Source organism: Dryobates pubescens, chromosome 6, assembly GCF_014839835.1.
Source record: "Dryobates pubescens isolate bDryPub1 chromosome 6, bDryPub1.pri, whole genome shotgun sequence".
Classification (NCBI taxonomy): Eukaryota; Metazoa; Chordata; class Aves; order Piciformes; family Picidae; genus Dryobates; species Dryobates pubescens.
Window position 1 is genome coordinate 22,459,128 of NC_071617.1, and position 17,464 is coordinate 22,476,591.

The window sequence follows — 17,464 nt, forward strand, 5'->3', positions numbered from 1 at the left end:
TGGTCATCCATCCAAACAGTTATATGTCATTTTGATTTAGAGACAGTGGTCACAAGACAATTAACACTTATAAAACTATGCCAAACTGTTTGTTGACTGAACATCAACATATCCTGTTATTCTTAAAATACTCAAATTTTTCAATTTAAAAAACATCAGATGGTTCTCAACAGGCAGCAATTTTCCTTACATTACCTGTTTATTCACACTTTTGCTGTTACTGCATTACAGATAAAGTGAGCAACAGATGCCTAAAAGATATGATTAAAGTGAGATAAGCCATGTACTAAATTTGCAGGCTTACCTTATAATGACAGCAATGACACTATGTGCATGAGAACCCCCAGGAAGAGTGGAATTAGAGTTTTAATTCTATACTTCATATAAACACGATAAAACCATGATAGTTTATGTAATATAAGACTTCAATGCACTCAACATTCTTCTAAACAGTTTCAGTAAAAATAAAATCAACTATGTAAACTTACCTAAATCAGGCTTTAACTCAGTTGGCAAACTTAGCTTCCTGGACATCTTTGCTGAAAAGTGAAGTATATCTTTTTTTTAAAAAGAATAAACATGATTCTGATGGCCTTCATTTGCTTCTTTCCCAATACTTAATATATCATTGTTGATTACATTATCTGAAGTAGTTAAGAGGATTTCTACTAAAGCAGAGCCTTACTTCCGCAAGGAAGGGATGCAAAGCAAAACATGAAAGATACCAAAATCCACAAATATAGCATTTTTTGACTTTTGCCAAGCTTTGTTTCTCCTCAAGCTTCAGGTAGAACTGGATGCATCAAATCAATCTTGCTTTGGTTCAACCTCAGGTGAGGAAATAGAATACACTCTGGGCTATTGCAAGAATGTGCACTGAAATTTATATAAAAGTTAACATCCCATCCCCTCTTCTTCTACCCTACTTTGAGCAAACATGAGATATTTAAAATAGAGAGAAGATGAACTCCTCATTACTCTAAAACATTAATGCATATGTGTAAAAAGCAGTAATGAAATGCATCTGCAGCCTTAGAAGAATGAGAACATTACAGAAAATTATTAAATCAGCAGCAACACAAACAATATTGCTGAAGTGAGAAACAGAATTTGAATTCACCCCTGAGATGGAAAAAAATCTCTTTATAGGAATGGAAATCTTGCAGTGCATTTAATTTGCCGTAGAAAACGAAACAAATGCTGCTATAATAAAAGTCACTAATACAGTAATAGCCATACAGTCCTCTTCCTTTTTTTCAACTACTATTGGAGAAGGAATAAGTTTTGATGCAGCGTAACTGCTAGTCCAGAGCTAGCTTCCAAATTTATTTCCCAGCCACATGCTTGAATTTTGATATATCATTTAATTCTTCTCAAAATTTTATGGGTAATAATTCTCTGCCTAAAGTAGATGTTGAGAATAGTCTCATAATTCTAGAAGTAACTTGTAAGGTATACCATTCATAAAGCAACCTGAATCTTGCTGATTCTCAGCTAAATGTATTCTAATTTTAACAGAAATAATTCAATTTTCTATGTATTCTGAAGAACTGCTTTTGATTTAAAGTTACTTCCACTCCTTCAAACACTAAAATACTTCATTGCATCATCTATTATGCTCATCAATATTGCAAATGCTAGTTATCTGAATAGTTGAACAGTTTTATTCCCATCATACATGATAAAAAATTGAGAATAGGACTCCAGAAATAATCTTCTAATTTCCTTCATGAGTCAATGTTAGAAAGTATGTCCTGTTCAATTAAAATAGAAATTACATTCTCCAAGACTGAACTTGAACTTATATTCATGCTGGATGAAACTGAGAAGGCTAGGCCAACTACATATTTTCTACCTTCATCCTTCCATTGACACTAGTATCTGCTTGGCTTAATGGTGAGGCCAAAGCTCATCTAAACTAAGTTTCCGCAAAGTTTTCAACAAGACCAACTCCTGTTTTAGATAAGAGCTCATCTATACAAGCAGAAAACCATGGTACAAAACATCTCTAGGAGCCTTTTTACTGCAATCTTGAATTTACATCATCTCAAAAAACCAGCATGAAACCTTATCAGTAATTGCGATTTACAAGACTTTTCTTAGACATGTAAATCATAAGAGTGAGGATACTAAACAAAAGCTCAAGTATACACACAGAAAATAATTCTAGGTATTTTTGATTTTTACCCTGTGTGAATATAAGCAATGATTAACTTGGTTTGAAGACAGATGACAGTGGTCATTTTTAGTTTTTCAAATAGACATTTTTAACACACAGTTTTAACAAATTGAAGAATAATGACCAAAAAAGATACTAGTTAACAGGTAATAACAATTACAGACAAGTGAGTTGGGGTCTAAGCATCAATCCACAGTTTAAGTCCTTAGAGTAAGGCCAGCTGTGTGAACTAGGTTGATAAGGTAAGCCAAATTTGTTGGATAGTATTTCCTGTAAGCACTGATCTATGCCTCAGTAATGGGACAAAGTGATACATGAATGGCTAAAAAGGATGTAATTGCTAGAAATTGTGAATGTACTATGCCAAAACAAAATAACATTACAGACCACCCAAATCCTCCATACAAATGTAAATAGTAAACAAGAACATATTTAAATGCAGTAGCGCCATCTTGTGTTTGAAGAAAAAAGTGCTGAGAGATGCAATAAGAAAATAGGAGGATTTCATCAGCTAAGTAATTTTTAATTAACATTACTTAAAAAGCCCCAACAAAACAAGCAAACACACACCAAACAAACACTCCCTCCCCCACCTGGACTATTTGCTTGTATTCTGGTTAATGGTTTAGAATAGTTTTGGAAAATTGTTCTGCTGTCCTTCAGATGAATGCCAGCGACACGCTAGACAACTTCTACAAGACACAAGATTTAAATCAAAGAAATTAAATAAGACGGAAATCTACAGAGAGAGTGATGAATACCAGGCTTTTCACTCCAGTTGTACAACAGAGGAAAGTTGATGTTGAGTGGTCTTGCTGGATGTGATTGACCTGAAGTAGGATTGTCATACCAGAGTTCACTATCTCTTGGTGGTGTTTGTTGCAGCATTAAAAGAAATCCTACCAACTCTCCCTGTAAGTTCATCTACTAATTCACAGCACATTATTTAGTATTTGCCATTCCTAAAAGAAATGGCTCTTTTAATAATGGCCACAGTAATTTTGATAATTTCTAGAACTAATTAGAAGTAGCTCTACATATCCAAGGTAACTAAACTTTTCAACATTCACCTCTGATGCAAATGAAAGAAAAATGTGACCCCAAAGCAACATATTTATGGTAGATCTTCAGCTTGAGTTATTACCCATTCAAATAGCAAGGCACATTCAAAACTCATTTAGAGGGAAACAAAAAAAAACAACCCCAAAACAAAAAAGACAGAAGACCAACTGATCTTAACAGTGTACATGGCAAAGCTGAAGTTTTAGTATATGAAGCATTTACATTTCATTTTATTCATGCTGCTGTTGCAGTCTTAGATGACTTTTGATCCTTTAACAAAGCCAGAATCTTTGTCTGACACTAACACAAATGAAAGATCTGTAGAAATGAAGATGTGTGTATGCAAGTTTCAATAAAGTGATTAAAGAAGTCTTCACATTTCCAAATGCATATGTATTACTTTACTACCTTATAGGCCTAGCACAGAAATGAAGCCACTTCTCATTTTGCAAGCAGTATTCCCTTGCTTACTGTTCCCACATGACAAAAAACACAGGAGTGATATTAATAGCAACTGAAATTATCAATGTAAGTAATTCTTTTTCTGTTTCACAATCCCTTTGACAGGTCGTATTTCACACATTGACGAAGAATGGAATTAAGTTCCATTCAGAAGTTAATGACAGTGACATATTTTACAAAATTCATTGTCCACTCACATTTAGTTGGCAATTCAGTTTAAAACAATGATATGTAAAAATCATGCAACTCTTAACACTGAAGAAGAGATGCTTTACTTATGTGGAAAAGCGTAGAATCTAAATTGAGAGAGAGTCATTCAGAGCAAATGTGGCAGAGAAAAAAAAAACAAAAACCAAAACACAAACACCCCACCAAAACAAAAACATTCAGTTGGACCACTCAAAACTAACAGAATGCAGATAAAATACGCTTTTAAGCTCCCAATAAACTGCAAGTTTCACAAATCACTGTATGGGCTGGGAGACACAAATTACACATCAAATGCATTATTGTCTCAATTAAATCTGTGTTTAACTTACACCATGAAGAATACATTACTTGTAAATAACTGTTTTGCCATTCCAGCTAGGTAAAAACATTTAAAATACATTCAGTTGAAAGGCTTAATGCTGAAACAAATGGCATTAGTTTTTCAGAACTATCATTAGCATGTTTGTTTAAAACTACAACATTACCCTTTGAAAAAAAGTTACACTCAACCTACTATGTTTCTTTACACAAGACAGCCTGTCTTAAGTTCAGAAGAAACTGCTTTGGCATAAAAGGGAAATGTTCCTTACCAACAGGCACTGACATAACATGCACAAGATTAAGTGCTGTTTTTCCCTTTAGAAGCGCCGAGCGTAAGTTTCTAGTTAGTCTGAATTTCCTTTATGAAAACACATGAATCAATACACATGGAAATTATACTTTTTTAAACTACAGGTGAAATGACATAATATATTATTGACAGCCACTGTCTCCAAACTCATTTCACTAACATTAGCACTGAAAGGAGGGCTCATCATACTACTGAGCAAAGGGTGGACTCCTGCTCTTCCCCATTATGTACCTCAGACTCCAAAGACAACTTCATTATACTCATTTATCTCACTGAACTCTGAATGATCTGTGTTCTCAGTTACTGAATTTCAATGAAAGGGATTAACAGTTTAGGAAAAAGATAAATTGTGAAACAGCAAATCAAAGAGATACTGCAGTAAAAGCCATCTCCTTCCAAAAATCTTAATCAATTGTTCCACACCAAGCAAGCACTTTTACTACAGAAAATAGATTTTCAACCTTTTGGTATGACAGGAGAGATAACATTAAATCCTTCTGCAATGATATACTAGTGTACTAAGTGGAAACAAAATTAATCATTAACACAATGATTCTGAGAATAACCACATCCCAGTTAAGGAAGAGTCCCTTCCCCAAAATTAAATCATATGGCCTTTCACCTTCCTTTATTGAATGACCCAGCTGTCAGAAGTAGAGTTGATTTCCATTACAATCATAAAGGGTTCAATCTGCCTGCATACAACATATTCCAAGGCCAAACTGTTAAGACAAGCCAAGCTTGCAAGGTATTGTGTCACTATTGGACACAGAAAAGTAAATGCAGTTCTTTAATGGTAATGTGGTATCCATAGTATATGTGTATATGCATCTAGAGGTGTGTATGTATATACACACACACATATATACATATATATGTATACATATACACATGTATATACACACACACATATATATGAATGACCAAGTCCTCTTCCAGATGATTCAATTTCAAAAACGATACTTCCCCTATCTTGACCATATGGCTAGACAGAAGAAGTTGAATCAGCCACATGTTCTCAAAGAAAGTGTACTTTTGCAAAAGTAGTGGAATAATGTTGTGACTTGCATAGACTGAACTCCTAGTACAAATTAGAATTTCACCCAACCAGAAAAGGAGTGCAACTGTAAAATCAGAGAATTTAAAACACCAGTATTTTTGATTAAAAATTATGCCCAATGCATTTAGTACAGAAGCAGCCCATAGAATGGCCAATTAGCATGAAAGAATGAAAAATTAATAACTTAATGCATTGAAAATAGATTTTTATTTTATTAATTTTCTGCTGTGTTAGTGCTGCATAGAGTAAGGGACTGGATTAAGAACAAAGCAGAAATTTTCTAGTTCCTACCTAGGTCATTGGCTACCATCTTGGAAAATTTTCTGCTTGTGGTCTTCACTGTAAATAATATTTTAATATAAACGATCAGTCTAAGAGCATCAAAAAATGAACTGAAGAAAAAATACTATAAAAAAAATACTGTACCCTTTTCTATAAAATTATTCAATTTTTGATCATCATCAGAATTGTTTGGTGAACCACAACCTACGAGTGAAGACAGAATGAAATGGATATACAAACAGTATTTTGGACAAATCCAACGTATTAGCATAAACTTTGAGTTCAAGGAAGATACAATGATGTATTAAAATACCAAATACTGTTACTCTTATTCCCTGTAGCTGTACCAGATAAAATCCAAATTATTTGGGCATGACAAGAATTCTAACACATTGAGATTAGTCACAAAAATTATACTGTATGTATTGTTGCACAATGCAGTAAGTTTATTGCTATAAATATTTCCCTCATTGAAAAAAAGCATTTACACTGAATAATTATACTGCTAGTTACAGACACAAACATTAACCTAAATTATGATTCACAGAACATTACTATAACAAACAGCATTATTAAAACTGTAGGATCCTCTCCTAACCTGCATTCAGCAGGTAGTTCCTTTCTCAGTCCTCTCAACTGTGTAACTGCCCACTAAGGAAGTCTAATGGAAGTATCTTACACTTCTCTTCACCCAGACACTGAAAAGTGGAAGAAGTTGAAGATTTAATCACTTCAGCAAATGCAGACTTGACTCCAAACAGTCAGGCTGGTCTGTTTTACAGATTGTACTGTAACCTTCAAAGCCAGTAACACTTTTCATACTAGGCTATTTTCCTCTTAACTAGAAAAAAACCCAACCCAAAACATTTCTATCTGCATCTCAAGCTCATGAATACTGTGCAGCTGATTTCTCTAAAATAATCTCTCTTCTCTGAAAACTGAATGCCATTTCCAGCTTCTTTCCAGTCTTGTGCTCTTGCCCAGGAACGACAAGAAATTTAACCCAAACCTACGGAACTGCAACTCTTCTCTCTTCACAAACATGACCAAATGATTTCCCTATCAAGGAGGTGCTTCCTTCCAAGTACCTTTCTCAAAGGAGAACTGGAGAAGCTGAGAGGACAACTGAGGGAAACAAGGCCAGCCCAACCTTGCTGCTTCAAGACTGTTTTACAATGGAACACAACAGTGGCTTTCTTCAGTACCTTCTGTCCATTCACTACTTCAGGTACTTTAGACTTACTTCTCTTTAGTACTGTGTGTGTACCTAAAGATATTATATGCTTTTTCCACAGAATACTCCGTTCTCCAATTTGTAAATTTCATTCTAATAAGAACTAACTTCAGAACAGTCTATCAACTTAACAGTCAACTCACAAATTAGAGACTGACTTCTACTTCTGTAGAGTTAGGACCCTCATCCTAGTTTGGTTTCCCTTCAGGACATTTGAATCCATCTATTCTAAGTTGCCTTCTTTTCCTGATCATCTTAAAGGGAGGGGAGGCAAATTGTTAAATTTAGGATTTTTCCATATAAAATTTGATTTTCACTTTTGGGTTTGCTTTCCTTGCACTGTAACTAGAAAAGGTAAATGGGGTTTTGCTCCAACTCCAAATTATGAAAGAAATCCTTTAATTCAAATTCAGTAACTTTTTTAGGTTTAATGGTAACGTAACTGGGTTTTGGTTGACATTTGAGTGATGCTGGAGCAAGGGGAAACAAAGTATAGATTATGGGTTACAGCTCATTAGCTGTTTGTTGTATATAGTTTACAGCAGTCTATCAGAAACTAGAAGTAGCCTGGACTTTGAATCAAATTCAACTACCTTAGAAATATAATTCTCACTTGACAGAGAAAGTGATTTACTGCAACTGCAGCACTGCATAGCAAGTTGTTTATAGATATTGGTGTTGATATTTTAAAATTAAATATGAAAGATACACTTAATTCTAAACACCACAAAAAATACCTGCATTAAAATCAAGTTGTCAATTTCAGCATGCCAGTACTTCGCATTACACAGGTTGTCATGAAGTTGTATCTTCTGTTAAGACTTTAAAATTTCCAGCCACATTTTAATTATAAGTCAAACTAATTTATTCTAATAAAAGGCTAGCAAAAAAATTATATTGACAGATATAGATTAGTTTTGCAGAATTTAAAAATTAGCATCAAAAGACAGCAGTTGACATATCAGAAATTAAAATTTCTGTTAAAATTTCTACTAGAGCTACAAACAGGGTATTTTGGTTTTGTTATGTTTTCAATTTGGCTTTCAAAAGCACAGGTTACAAAAAAGAAGAGGAGTCTATCTTTAATTTCCTGTATTGATTACTATTTGCTACTACACTGCCAAGAGTGCACATACTACTTTAGGTACTTGTGTAAACCTGCAATGTTATCCTCTGACTACAGCTTTGAATGAAGCACTGACTTAATACTTTAAAAGTTTTATCAAGAGTAATCATGAGGCCAAGTGACAAATTATTAGCTACAGCATGAAATATTAATATTGAACACTATATGTTGATGTGCACTGTTAAGTATTAAAATGGCTATAGCCTCAACCAGCCAATATTAAACAAAATTACATACTGTGAAAGCTTTAATTTAAAATATTCATGTACAGCAGCAGCAACTAAAGCAAAACAAAACAAAAGCTGGAGCGAGTGTTAAGTACAAGAGTGCCAGTTTCTGCAGACTTCTAATTCCAAAGAAAAATATTAATTTACCACTGATGAGGATGCAGAAATAAAGCAGTTATTTTTACAGAAGTAATCTTTACCATTTTCAAGAACTCTGAACCAGTCACCTGAACCATATTCTCTAAAGCATTAATAGTTCAGATTGTATCTCTCTTCATGCATCTTTACTATATATTCCTACTACATCTCTTAAATCAGCCTTGTTTTAAAAACTTAAGTTGTGTGACACCACAGAATTTATGACTGCTAAACCAGTTTGTCAGAACACTACAGGTTTTATAATATTTTTTAACCAGTAAATGGTGACTCAAAGCATGCAATCTCCTGGGCAAGTAAGCTGAAGATCAGAGAAAGTTATGATTACCTGAAGTAGGCGATTTGCAGCGGTCTTCTGGCACCACTGTACCTTCATTAATATCACAAAGACCTGCTGGAACACAAAAACAATGTCTACTTAATAGAGCTGCAGTTTTACTTTTTCTTTTACTGCAGTTAGGAACTTCATTTCTTAGATAGAAACCTGCCAGTTGTGATAGAATTTCTGCAGCATATTACTTTTCTTTTTTCTATCCTAATTTGGACATTACCCACAGTGACTGCAAGGGTAACTTCTTCCTACTAAAATTTTCTACACAAAATACACTTCCTCATTAGAGAATCACCATGTTTTCATCAACAAAGACTTATCCAAACAATTATTACACACTATACATACCTATTAAGTACAAATACAATTTCTGTTTTGAAAAATTGTGTTATAGCAAAAATGTAATTGCAAAAGGAAGTCATGGGAAAGGGGAGCTTGAAGATTATAACCACATGTGCATTATAGTGCCTGAAATTACAGGGTTTTTTTTCCAAATTATTTTCCCATTGCTCTGTATTTGCTGCTGCACTTGATCATTTTCCAACTCCTTATTGATGTCACTTACAGAATTTATGTTCTGGGGTGTTTACAAAAGTATTCTTCCTTGTATGGAGGAATTTCACTAAGTTCTCGTATCATCGGATCTTATCATTTGAGTAATTGCACTATTAATACCTAAAAGCTGATTCATTCCTTCCATTCCACTGAGAGAAATAAAGCAGGAGCCCACAATAAGATAGTAAAGATTGAAAGCCTTGTTACAATCTTGTATATTATACCAAAGAACTAGCTAGAAGTATATTTTTTGATAACACATTGCTGTTGACACTGTCCATGACTAAGAAAGGCGAATTTTATGGATACTTAAGGCTAGGAATGCATCTCTAGCTTTGCATAACAGTTAAGAATTTTTTTTAACATGACACTCATGCAAACAAGCACTTAATGCTTAACAGTAATAGTTAAAATGAAAGGTTTTTGTATGCACACAAATATTTTGAGTAGTCAAAAAGCTTGACAGGTGTAGTGGTTAATAGTAAGGCAACAAGGGCTTGCACACGGAAATCCTGTCTACAGAGCTGTACACTACACATTCTCTAGTGTATCTGTACGGATCTGTTAACAGAGGACTGCAACAAAAATGGGAAGAACAATACTTTACTATGAAAGCTTTATAATTTCCAAATACTAAACCAGAAGTTAATCACATGAAGGAGAAAAGTTCTCCTGAAATAGCGTATCAATGTGGAACACACTGAAAGTACGTTGCCTTCTCACAGCCTTTTTTTAGGATTGCTATGTACAGCTTGAACAGCAGAGCTAATAGGATTGATGTGGAACTGTTTAAGTGAGGCTTCCTTAAGCTTGTCTAGAAAACAGTTTAAGCTCTAAAATGTATGGTGAAATCCCAGGTGGAAACCATTCCTGTCCACTACACAGGAGAAAGAATAATAAATTTAAAAAAAAAAATTGATTGAACAATCAATGTATCAATGAGCACTATGGGATAATTTTGTACATATTCTTTAACAAAGTATGACTTCACCTCTGAAAGTCTGTTTTGTGGAATGTAGTGTTGTGTATTTCCCCCCCCCCCCCCCCAAAAAAAATCCATGTGCTTCTCTCCCAACAAGTGGTACAAATTTTAGATTAGTAACAGTGCTGACAGGAGAAACCTGTGCTGTGCTTATAGCAATAGCTGTTTTAAAATCATGCTCCTTCAGGAGTCAAACTGAACAGATCCACACATGCAGTTCAGGAACTCAGGTTCCTCTCTCACATAAACATTCGAAGTATATTCATAGAAGAGTTTAACTTTTCACACTAGTTTACCTAAGGGAATTCCTGGCATTGACAGGAATAGTCTTTAGCCAAGTCACAATCAATCCCTGATTTCCTTTTAAGAAATCCTGAGGCTAGGATTTGATTACTATATATCTTAATGACTAATTGGGATCAGCTGACCAATACAAAAACATTCTCTCTTAAACCAGTGAACTAACTTCAGGTATTAGGTAGGAATTATCTCACTAAAAATTAAAGCATATATTATGACAATCACACTATGGCACCTAAACTTTGAAAATCTAAATGTAGCCATCACTGCTATTATGTAAGATAGAACAGGAGATGGAAATAGATAAAAAGTAATCTTAGCTATGGCTGTATGTGGAAGATTTTCCTAGGCACAGCTTGAGTGAAAGTGACAGAATGTAAACAAATTACCATTGGATGCAAAAGGGAAAATAATGATAAGGTCTAAATAATTGCATTGGTCTAATAGCTAACATGAAGTTAGTTGTCTAAAATAATTCTCTCCTTTTTGGTTTCCTTGCTCTAGCAGATACTAGATGGCTTTTGCTTGGCTGTGTTTCTTTGTAAGTACTAAGTAAGTTCTAAGTACTAACAAGCAACACTTTGCTTTTCTTCTCTTTCTCTTTTCCTTGGCATAGTGAAGGGGAAGCTGCTGGTAACTCCCTGGTTTTGTCCAGGGGGGTTCTTGTGTTGTTTGTAAATTGTAAATATATGTAAATATTGTATATTTTGTACATATTAGTTGCATTTCATATTTCTAGATTGTAGTGTGCTTGTAAACACAGCTTCACTTGATTTCAACTGAGCCAGTCTGTCAATTTTATTCTGGGGGGGAGGGGGGCATAATTTCAACGCACGACACTGTATTAGTAATTAAACTAAGCAGAGAACAACATGAATGGTTCAAGTCCGTGAGCTTAACAAGGTCTGTCCTTGACCAGTGAGAACAAACTAGTGTAACAATCACTATTGCTGTTCATCTTAAAATGCCAGGTACTCTGAAAGGGTAAACCAGTAAGCCAGCTCTCTCAGGAAAGTTTTTCTGGTTTCAGGCTCACAGTCAATTTCCTATAGATTTTTTGATAAAAGCAAATTGATCCAAGAGTTTCCATTTCAGAATTGCAATGATGACAACCTGCTAGAACACAAATCTATGAAAAGTGACCTTCCAACAAGCTTTTAGCTTATCTCACTGAGTTCTGGTAGAAATAAATTTGAAAATCCCCAAAAGGAATAGAAAAAACAACCCCAAAATTACCATGCTGCCTTAAAAACTCCTTAGAACTACAGCTGAAATTAACTGACAAAGTAAGTCTCATGAGACAATTCATAGTTTTTCACGCAAGTTTTTGGCAGATCTCTGAATAAACTACAATTTGAGTGGAAACCACCCTAATTAAAAATCACAACTACCTTGACATGAAGCTGTAAAAGTTAAAATTGAAAGCAACTGACCTGAAAAATGGGAGTCAAAGAATCTCCAAACCCAACTATCAAACTTTCTGATTCAGTTCTACACTTGGCATAGCCACAGCTGATGTTGGCCTGATTTAGTCAATATTTTAAGTTAGATGTACGAATAGTTCATGCCCATGTCCAGTTCAAGAAGTGGGATAGTGAAAACTACAACAAGCAATCCCTGAAGAATTTCATGCATATATTTCCCCCCATTTTGACTTAAGTACAGTTCTACAATAGTTGCAAATTACATTAATCTTTTTGTGTCTGACACATTATAATAAGTCACATGCATACAAGAACTGCTTCTACATTGTCAGAATCCTAAACTTCCTTGGGTAGAACTCAAATGCTACCTTAAAAAAAAGTCACAAAATCTTGCAAGTCCCACCAAAAGTAAGTTGCAAGAGCGTAAACTGACATCCTATGTGAACTTATTTAAATAGGCAAGGAAAAAAAACAGCTGTGCATCCTAAGTTTTCGTGTTCAGTCATAAACCTCTAATTTTTTGGATGATTAGATACCAATATTGCTCTTAATGGCTCCTGTCATATTAGCCAACAGAGTATCAAGTAAAGTCTCAAACCGTTAGCCTCAACTGTCTATAGCTTTCATCACACTATAAAGCATCTACTAACACATTTTCCGTCTTTTGGCAGATGGCCAAAGTTGTTTTTCCCCACCCACTATAAAACTCTAAAGGCGGAAGGCTGTCCTTGACAAGCACTGGTGATACTGTCTAGCAGGCCTTCACAAAACACATACTGCAAGCTTCACAACTACAAATTGCCACCAAAACATGTGAGTAATATACCTGGTACGAATCATTGATAAATTCCAAAACATGGTCCCAACTGGGAGCTTGTATCTGGTGAGCTAGCCTGAAATGGTAGTATACAGTCTAGCTAGTGTAGAGAGCCTTGCCTCTAAATAGCTGCTGCTTTAAGACAGGAATCTGAATTTCTTTTCTGAGTAAAAAAACATAAATAAGATGACAGAAACATACATCATATTCTTGCAACACAAGCGAAGGGAAAATCTTGCATTTTCATTCATATTTTGGAAGGTACACAACTCTTCACACTTGAACTTTTTAAAAGTCTTAAGATTTTCAGCTGGTGGACTCGGGACATGCCATTTAGTAGGTTTTATATACGTAAGCAGATAACGATGCTCTATTAAGTGGGTATTTTGATTTGATTAAGTAGGTATGTGATGCTGGAACATACAAAATAAAAAGGTTCTTAATGAAGAAGGTTCGATTCTCGCTGCCTTTTAAAAATTTTTTTGGGCAAAACCCAGGGAAGTGGTTAAGCAACGGAGAATGATGTTTTCTTACTCCTCTCTGTATTTACAGAAATAAATTCAGAAACATTACCATATATATGTTTTAAAGAATTGAAAGTGGGCATATCTTTCAAAACAAAACCAAGGAAGCACAAGTTCCTTGCATTTTTGAACACAATAAATGCAGATAATGTCTGCAAAAGGGAGAACAAAATCCAGAAGTGTTCTGATCTTACAAATAGAGTAAAGGATAGTTTCTTCAATGTAGGACTTATTAGTTATGGAAAATTATACAGCAATGAAGTTTTACTATTTAAGTTACTGAAGTCTGTTTTATTTACACTGAAAGAGCAACAGAAAAAAATAAAACTAAGTAACTCCAGAGAAATTACATAAACTGCAGCTCCAGCTAACCAAGATATTGTCAGGATGCCAGAGGGAAAGAATGAGCTACATGGTTAAGAAATTAACTCTTTTGTCCAAAACCTGTTTCAATCTATTCCTAAATTAAATAGCCTGGGTAAATTCAGCTAATTGCCTTCAGAAACCACTTTGGAGGCTTCTGCTTAACTTTTGCTTCCCTTAACAGTAACAAATTAGTAGCAAATCCTTGTTTTCAGCTTTGTATCATCTTAAGATGGAAGCATTTCTTTTATGCCTAGTTCCCTTCCTCCCTTGGTAGCAGAGGCACTTTTTTTGACCTCCAGGTCATTCTTAGTTTTATTCTACCCTCCAGTGAAAAATGGGGCAGAGATTACCTACCTCTGCCCCAGGGCTGGGGAAACTGGCATACTAAGGAAATGAGTAAGAGTAAGCTTTATTTTTAAGCTTCAAATTCTTGGATGCTGTGAACGATAGAAATGGGTAAAGCATGATTCTGATGGGACACCTCCCTCACATAAGGCACCTGAACTTCAAAACTGCTTGGATATCCCACAGGGCTGTGCAACAAAGACACCTCCAATGTTAAACCCTACGAACAGTATCATGTAGCAGTAAATTTTCATTTGTAATAGACAAACCATTTTTCTTTTTTTTTTTTTTTTCAATGTTAAATATTAATAACTAACTGGACTTACAATATTTTTTTTTTCTGCCAGAAAGGGGATGAAGAAAGGGAAAAATTCTACCCTCATGCCTCAGTATTAAATTTGGCAAGTAAGATCTTGCGTCTGCAGAGACCAGTAACAGCTGAGACAGGATCTCCTTTTGCTTTTAGTATTTATTTTAAACAGCAAAATACAGAGACTATTTGAGTCGGTTTTCCCTTTAGGTTTTTTTAAAGATGACATGAGCAAAATACACAACAGACGCATGATGGATTAAAAGCAGTTTCTAGAAGTAAAACAGTTATAATGGATGACCAAAATATTTATGGTGAGTGAATAAGTCAAAAATCAAATCCATATGTTAAAAAAAAAAAATCTTATTGCCATGAGATGATGACTTACTTATGTAAGAGGTGCGAAGCTTTCTCATAGACTCTGAATATAAGATAGAAAGGCTGCACATGCAAGAAGCCACAGTCAGCATACCTTCATGAAGCAATGAGAAAAGGAAAGACACGGAGACACTAACAGTGCATTTGAGACAAAAAGCGCCAGCAGAATAACACATATAACCAGGTTCATAAAATGCTTGTCATGCAGACCATTAGTATTAAAATGATGGGGGAAAAAAATTTTCATGTGACATTCATGAGGAAAAAAGACTTCATTCATGAACATCTTGGACACAGTTGTAACTCAGTTATGCAGATCCAATACATTAAAAGTGAAGAAAACAAACCAAGTAATATTTAACACTACAAAAGGCAGTGTATAATCTAAATGCAGAAGTTAAGCCCTTTGCTCCCAAGAATCAACAGTCAGCCAGCAAAGATTACTTCTTAACAGAATAAGAAGTAATAAATAAAAACTTTAAGAAAATTCCAAGTATTTCATCTGACAGAACACCAATTTTGCATGTTCTTCTCTACTGGTTTTCAGACCAGTTTCCTCAGTTGAAATAAGCTGACTGGTATTAGCTAAATCTTTTCCAAACCAATGATTTCATAAAACCGATCTCTGAGCATCCACTTCAACTTCAATAAAGTATTAACTTACAAAACTTACCTGGACTTTACTACCAATCTCATTTAAATCAAAGGCTTCCTCTCAAGCACAATATAATGGCTTACACAACATAGCATTCAAAACTCATCATTTCTAGTCAAAGTTTAAAACAGGAAGCCAAAAGATACCAGCAGATACACTGGCTATCTGCAAACACTGATGGGTTTTTACAAGCATGTGGTATGAGTACTAGGTTTATCTGCAGTACCCAGACACTTGCACTTGATGTTGGTCTCTTAAGTCTCAAACTGCATAAATCCACTGTACATTTATACTTATGTTTATTCACATAGAAAATGTTCCATCTGCTTTGTCTTAAAACATAAATTACATTGATGAATACATAATGATATTGAGCATCAGCAGAACCCATTAAGCACCAGTCTTGAATGAAACATGAAGAAACAAACCTGCACTAGTTAAAGTAGGAACATCTCAAGAAGAAAGTATGGAGAAAAAGTACACTTGTATTTAAAGAATATACACTAATAGCCCAGAGAACCTCAGAACAAAGCCACAGTTGGTTACTCACCTCCAGACGGTTGTCGAGATTTTCGGGGAGATCGTGGCTCCCTGCGATAAGGGTCATTGGAGCCATACAGTTCAATAGTGCCTAGATTCAAGAGCACTGTCTTCTGGAGGTAATCAACCATGGCAATACCATTGCAGTTTCCAAAAACTACTCTGGAAAAAAGTAGTGGAAGAAAGGATAGTACTAATCAAATGTTGGTAAAGTTTTACATTGCTGTTTGTTGCTGTTCAGTATTTTAAACCTTAAGGTAATGTTCATGAATTACCCTAAATTGTGCATACTTAGAAATTACTATTTTGGAATGCAGCATTGTTTAATTGTTCTCTTGTAAAATAACAGTACACTGAGTAGAATATATCACCATCATTTTACCTGCCAACCTATCTGACAGAGCCTTATGACACTCTTAGCTATATAGTGCCAAGTGAGGAAGACTGATGTTGCTTTGTTTCTGATGTTAGTATTATCAGAATCTACCATGACCCAAAATGAATCGTATTTAAAGCACAGAAATCTGACTGGCTCTCATGTTGCTGTGCAGTTCATGCAAACACAGAGCATTAACTTTTTAATAATCAATTTTAAATCTTTTGAACAGAATAATGAAAAAATTGTGCACAATATACTCACAGGCCGTATGCTGAGTTGACTGCCAAGCTAGTTATCTGCTGAGGTGGCTCTCCACTCACCCACACTAGCTGGATAACTAGCTCAATTTGGTATCCTGGAGACTGCTTGAGAGGAGAATTTTTAACTCTGCAAAGCAAACAAAACATAGTATGCTTTTATGACTCTTCACAGTCTTCATTTTCTCCTTCTGGGCTTAGAATTCATTAATTCCTACAACATGTCAGCCTTAATGTTGGTAAACAGACAAAAAAAAATCCAACACAAACAGAAAGAAAAAAAAAAAAAAAGGAAACACAAAACCCCCAAACTCCCCTCCAAAAAGCCCAAACACCCCCAACAAAAATATCAAAGGAATCACAAAATGAAAAAAACAAACCCAAACCAACAAAACAGAAAAATGGTCATTTACTTCAAGGCCCTTTTTGATTCATGAGGGCACTGAAATTGAGTAATGATCACACATACTTCAGTTCTCCCCTCTTCAGAGCAAGGCATAACAGCATTACCTTGAAGTACTGACTTTAATAGGTGAAGGAAGATCTTCAAGTGCTAAAAGAAAATTGCTACCTGTTCAAGGGACAATGGGTGCAAGTTGGAGCATAGGAGGTTTTGCTTAAACATAGGGAAAACCTTTTTCACTGTGAGGATGGCAGAACACTGGAACAGGC

The 17,464-nt window shown here is 35.0% G+C and overlaps 1 protein-coding gene across 8 annotated transcripts in view; it reads right to left on the reverse strand.

Moving 5' to 3' along the window:
• Positions 1 to 17,464, reverse strand: part of STXBP5 (syntaxin binding protein 5) — a 100,164-nt gene that overhangs the window by 16,922 nt on the left and 65,778 nt on the right. The window contains exons 17-21 of one of the 8 annotated variants that reach the window (XM_054162733.1): positions 16,797 to 16,922; positions 16,167 to 16,318; positions 14,972 to 15,055; positions 8,958 to 9,020; positions 489 to 539 (exon numbers count right to left, since the gene is read on the reverse strand). In XM_054162733.1, coding sequence (XP_054018708.1) covers positions 489 to 539; positions 8,958 to 9,020; positions 14,972 to 15,055; positions 16,167 to 16,318; positions 16,797 to 16,922 — 476 coding nt within the window. Of the gene's footprint in view, positions 1 to 488; positions 540 to 8,957; positions 9,024 to 14,971; positions 15,056 to 16,166; positions 16,319 to 16,796; positions 16,923 to 17,464 lie in introns of all 8 variants that reach the window. The other 7 variants (XM_054162732.1, XM_054162738.1, XM_054162736.1 and 4 more) reach the window with 7 other exon arrangements.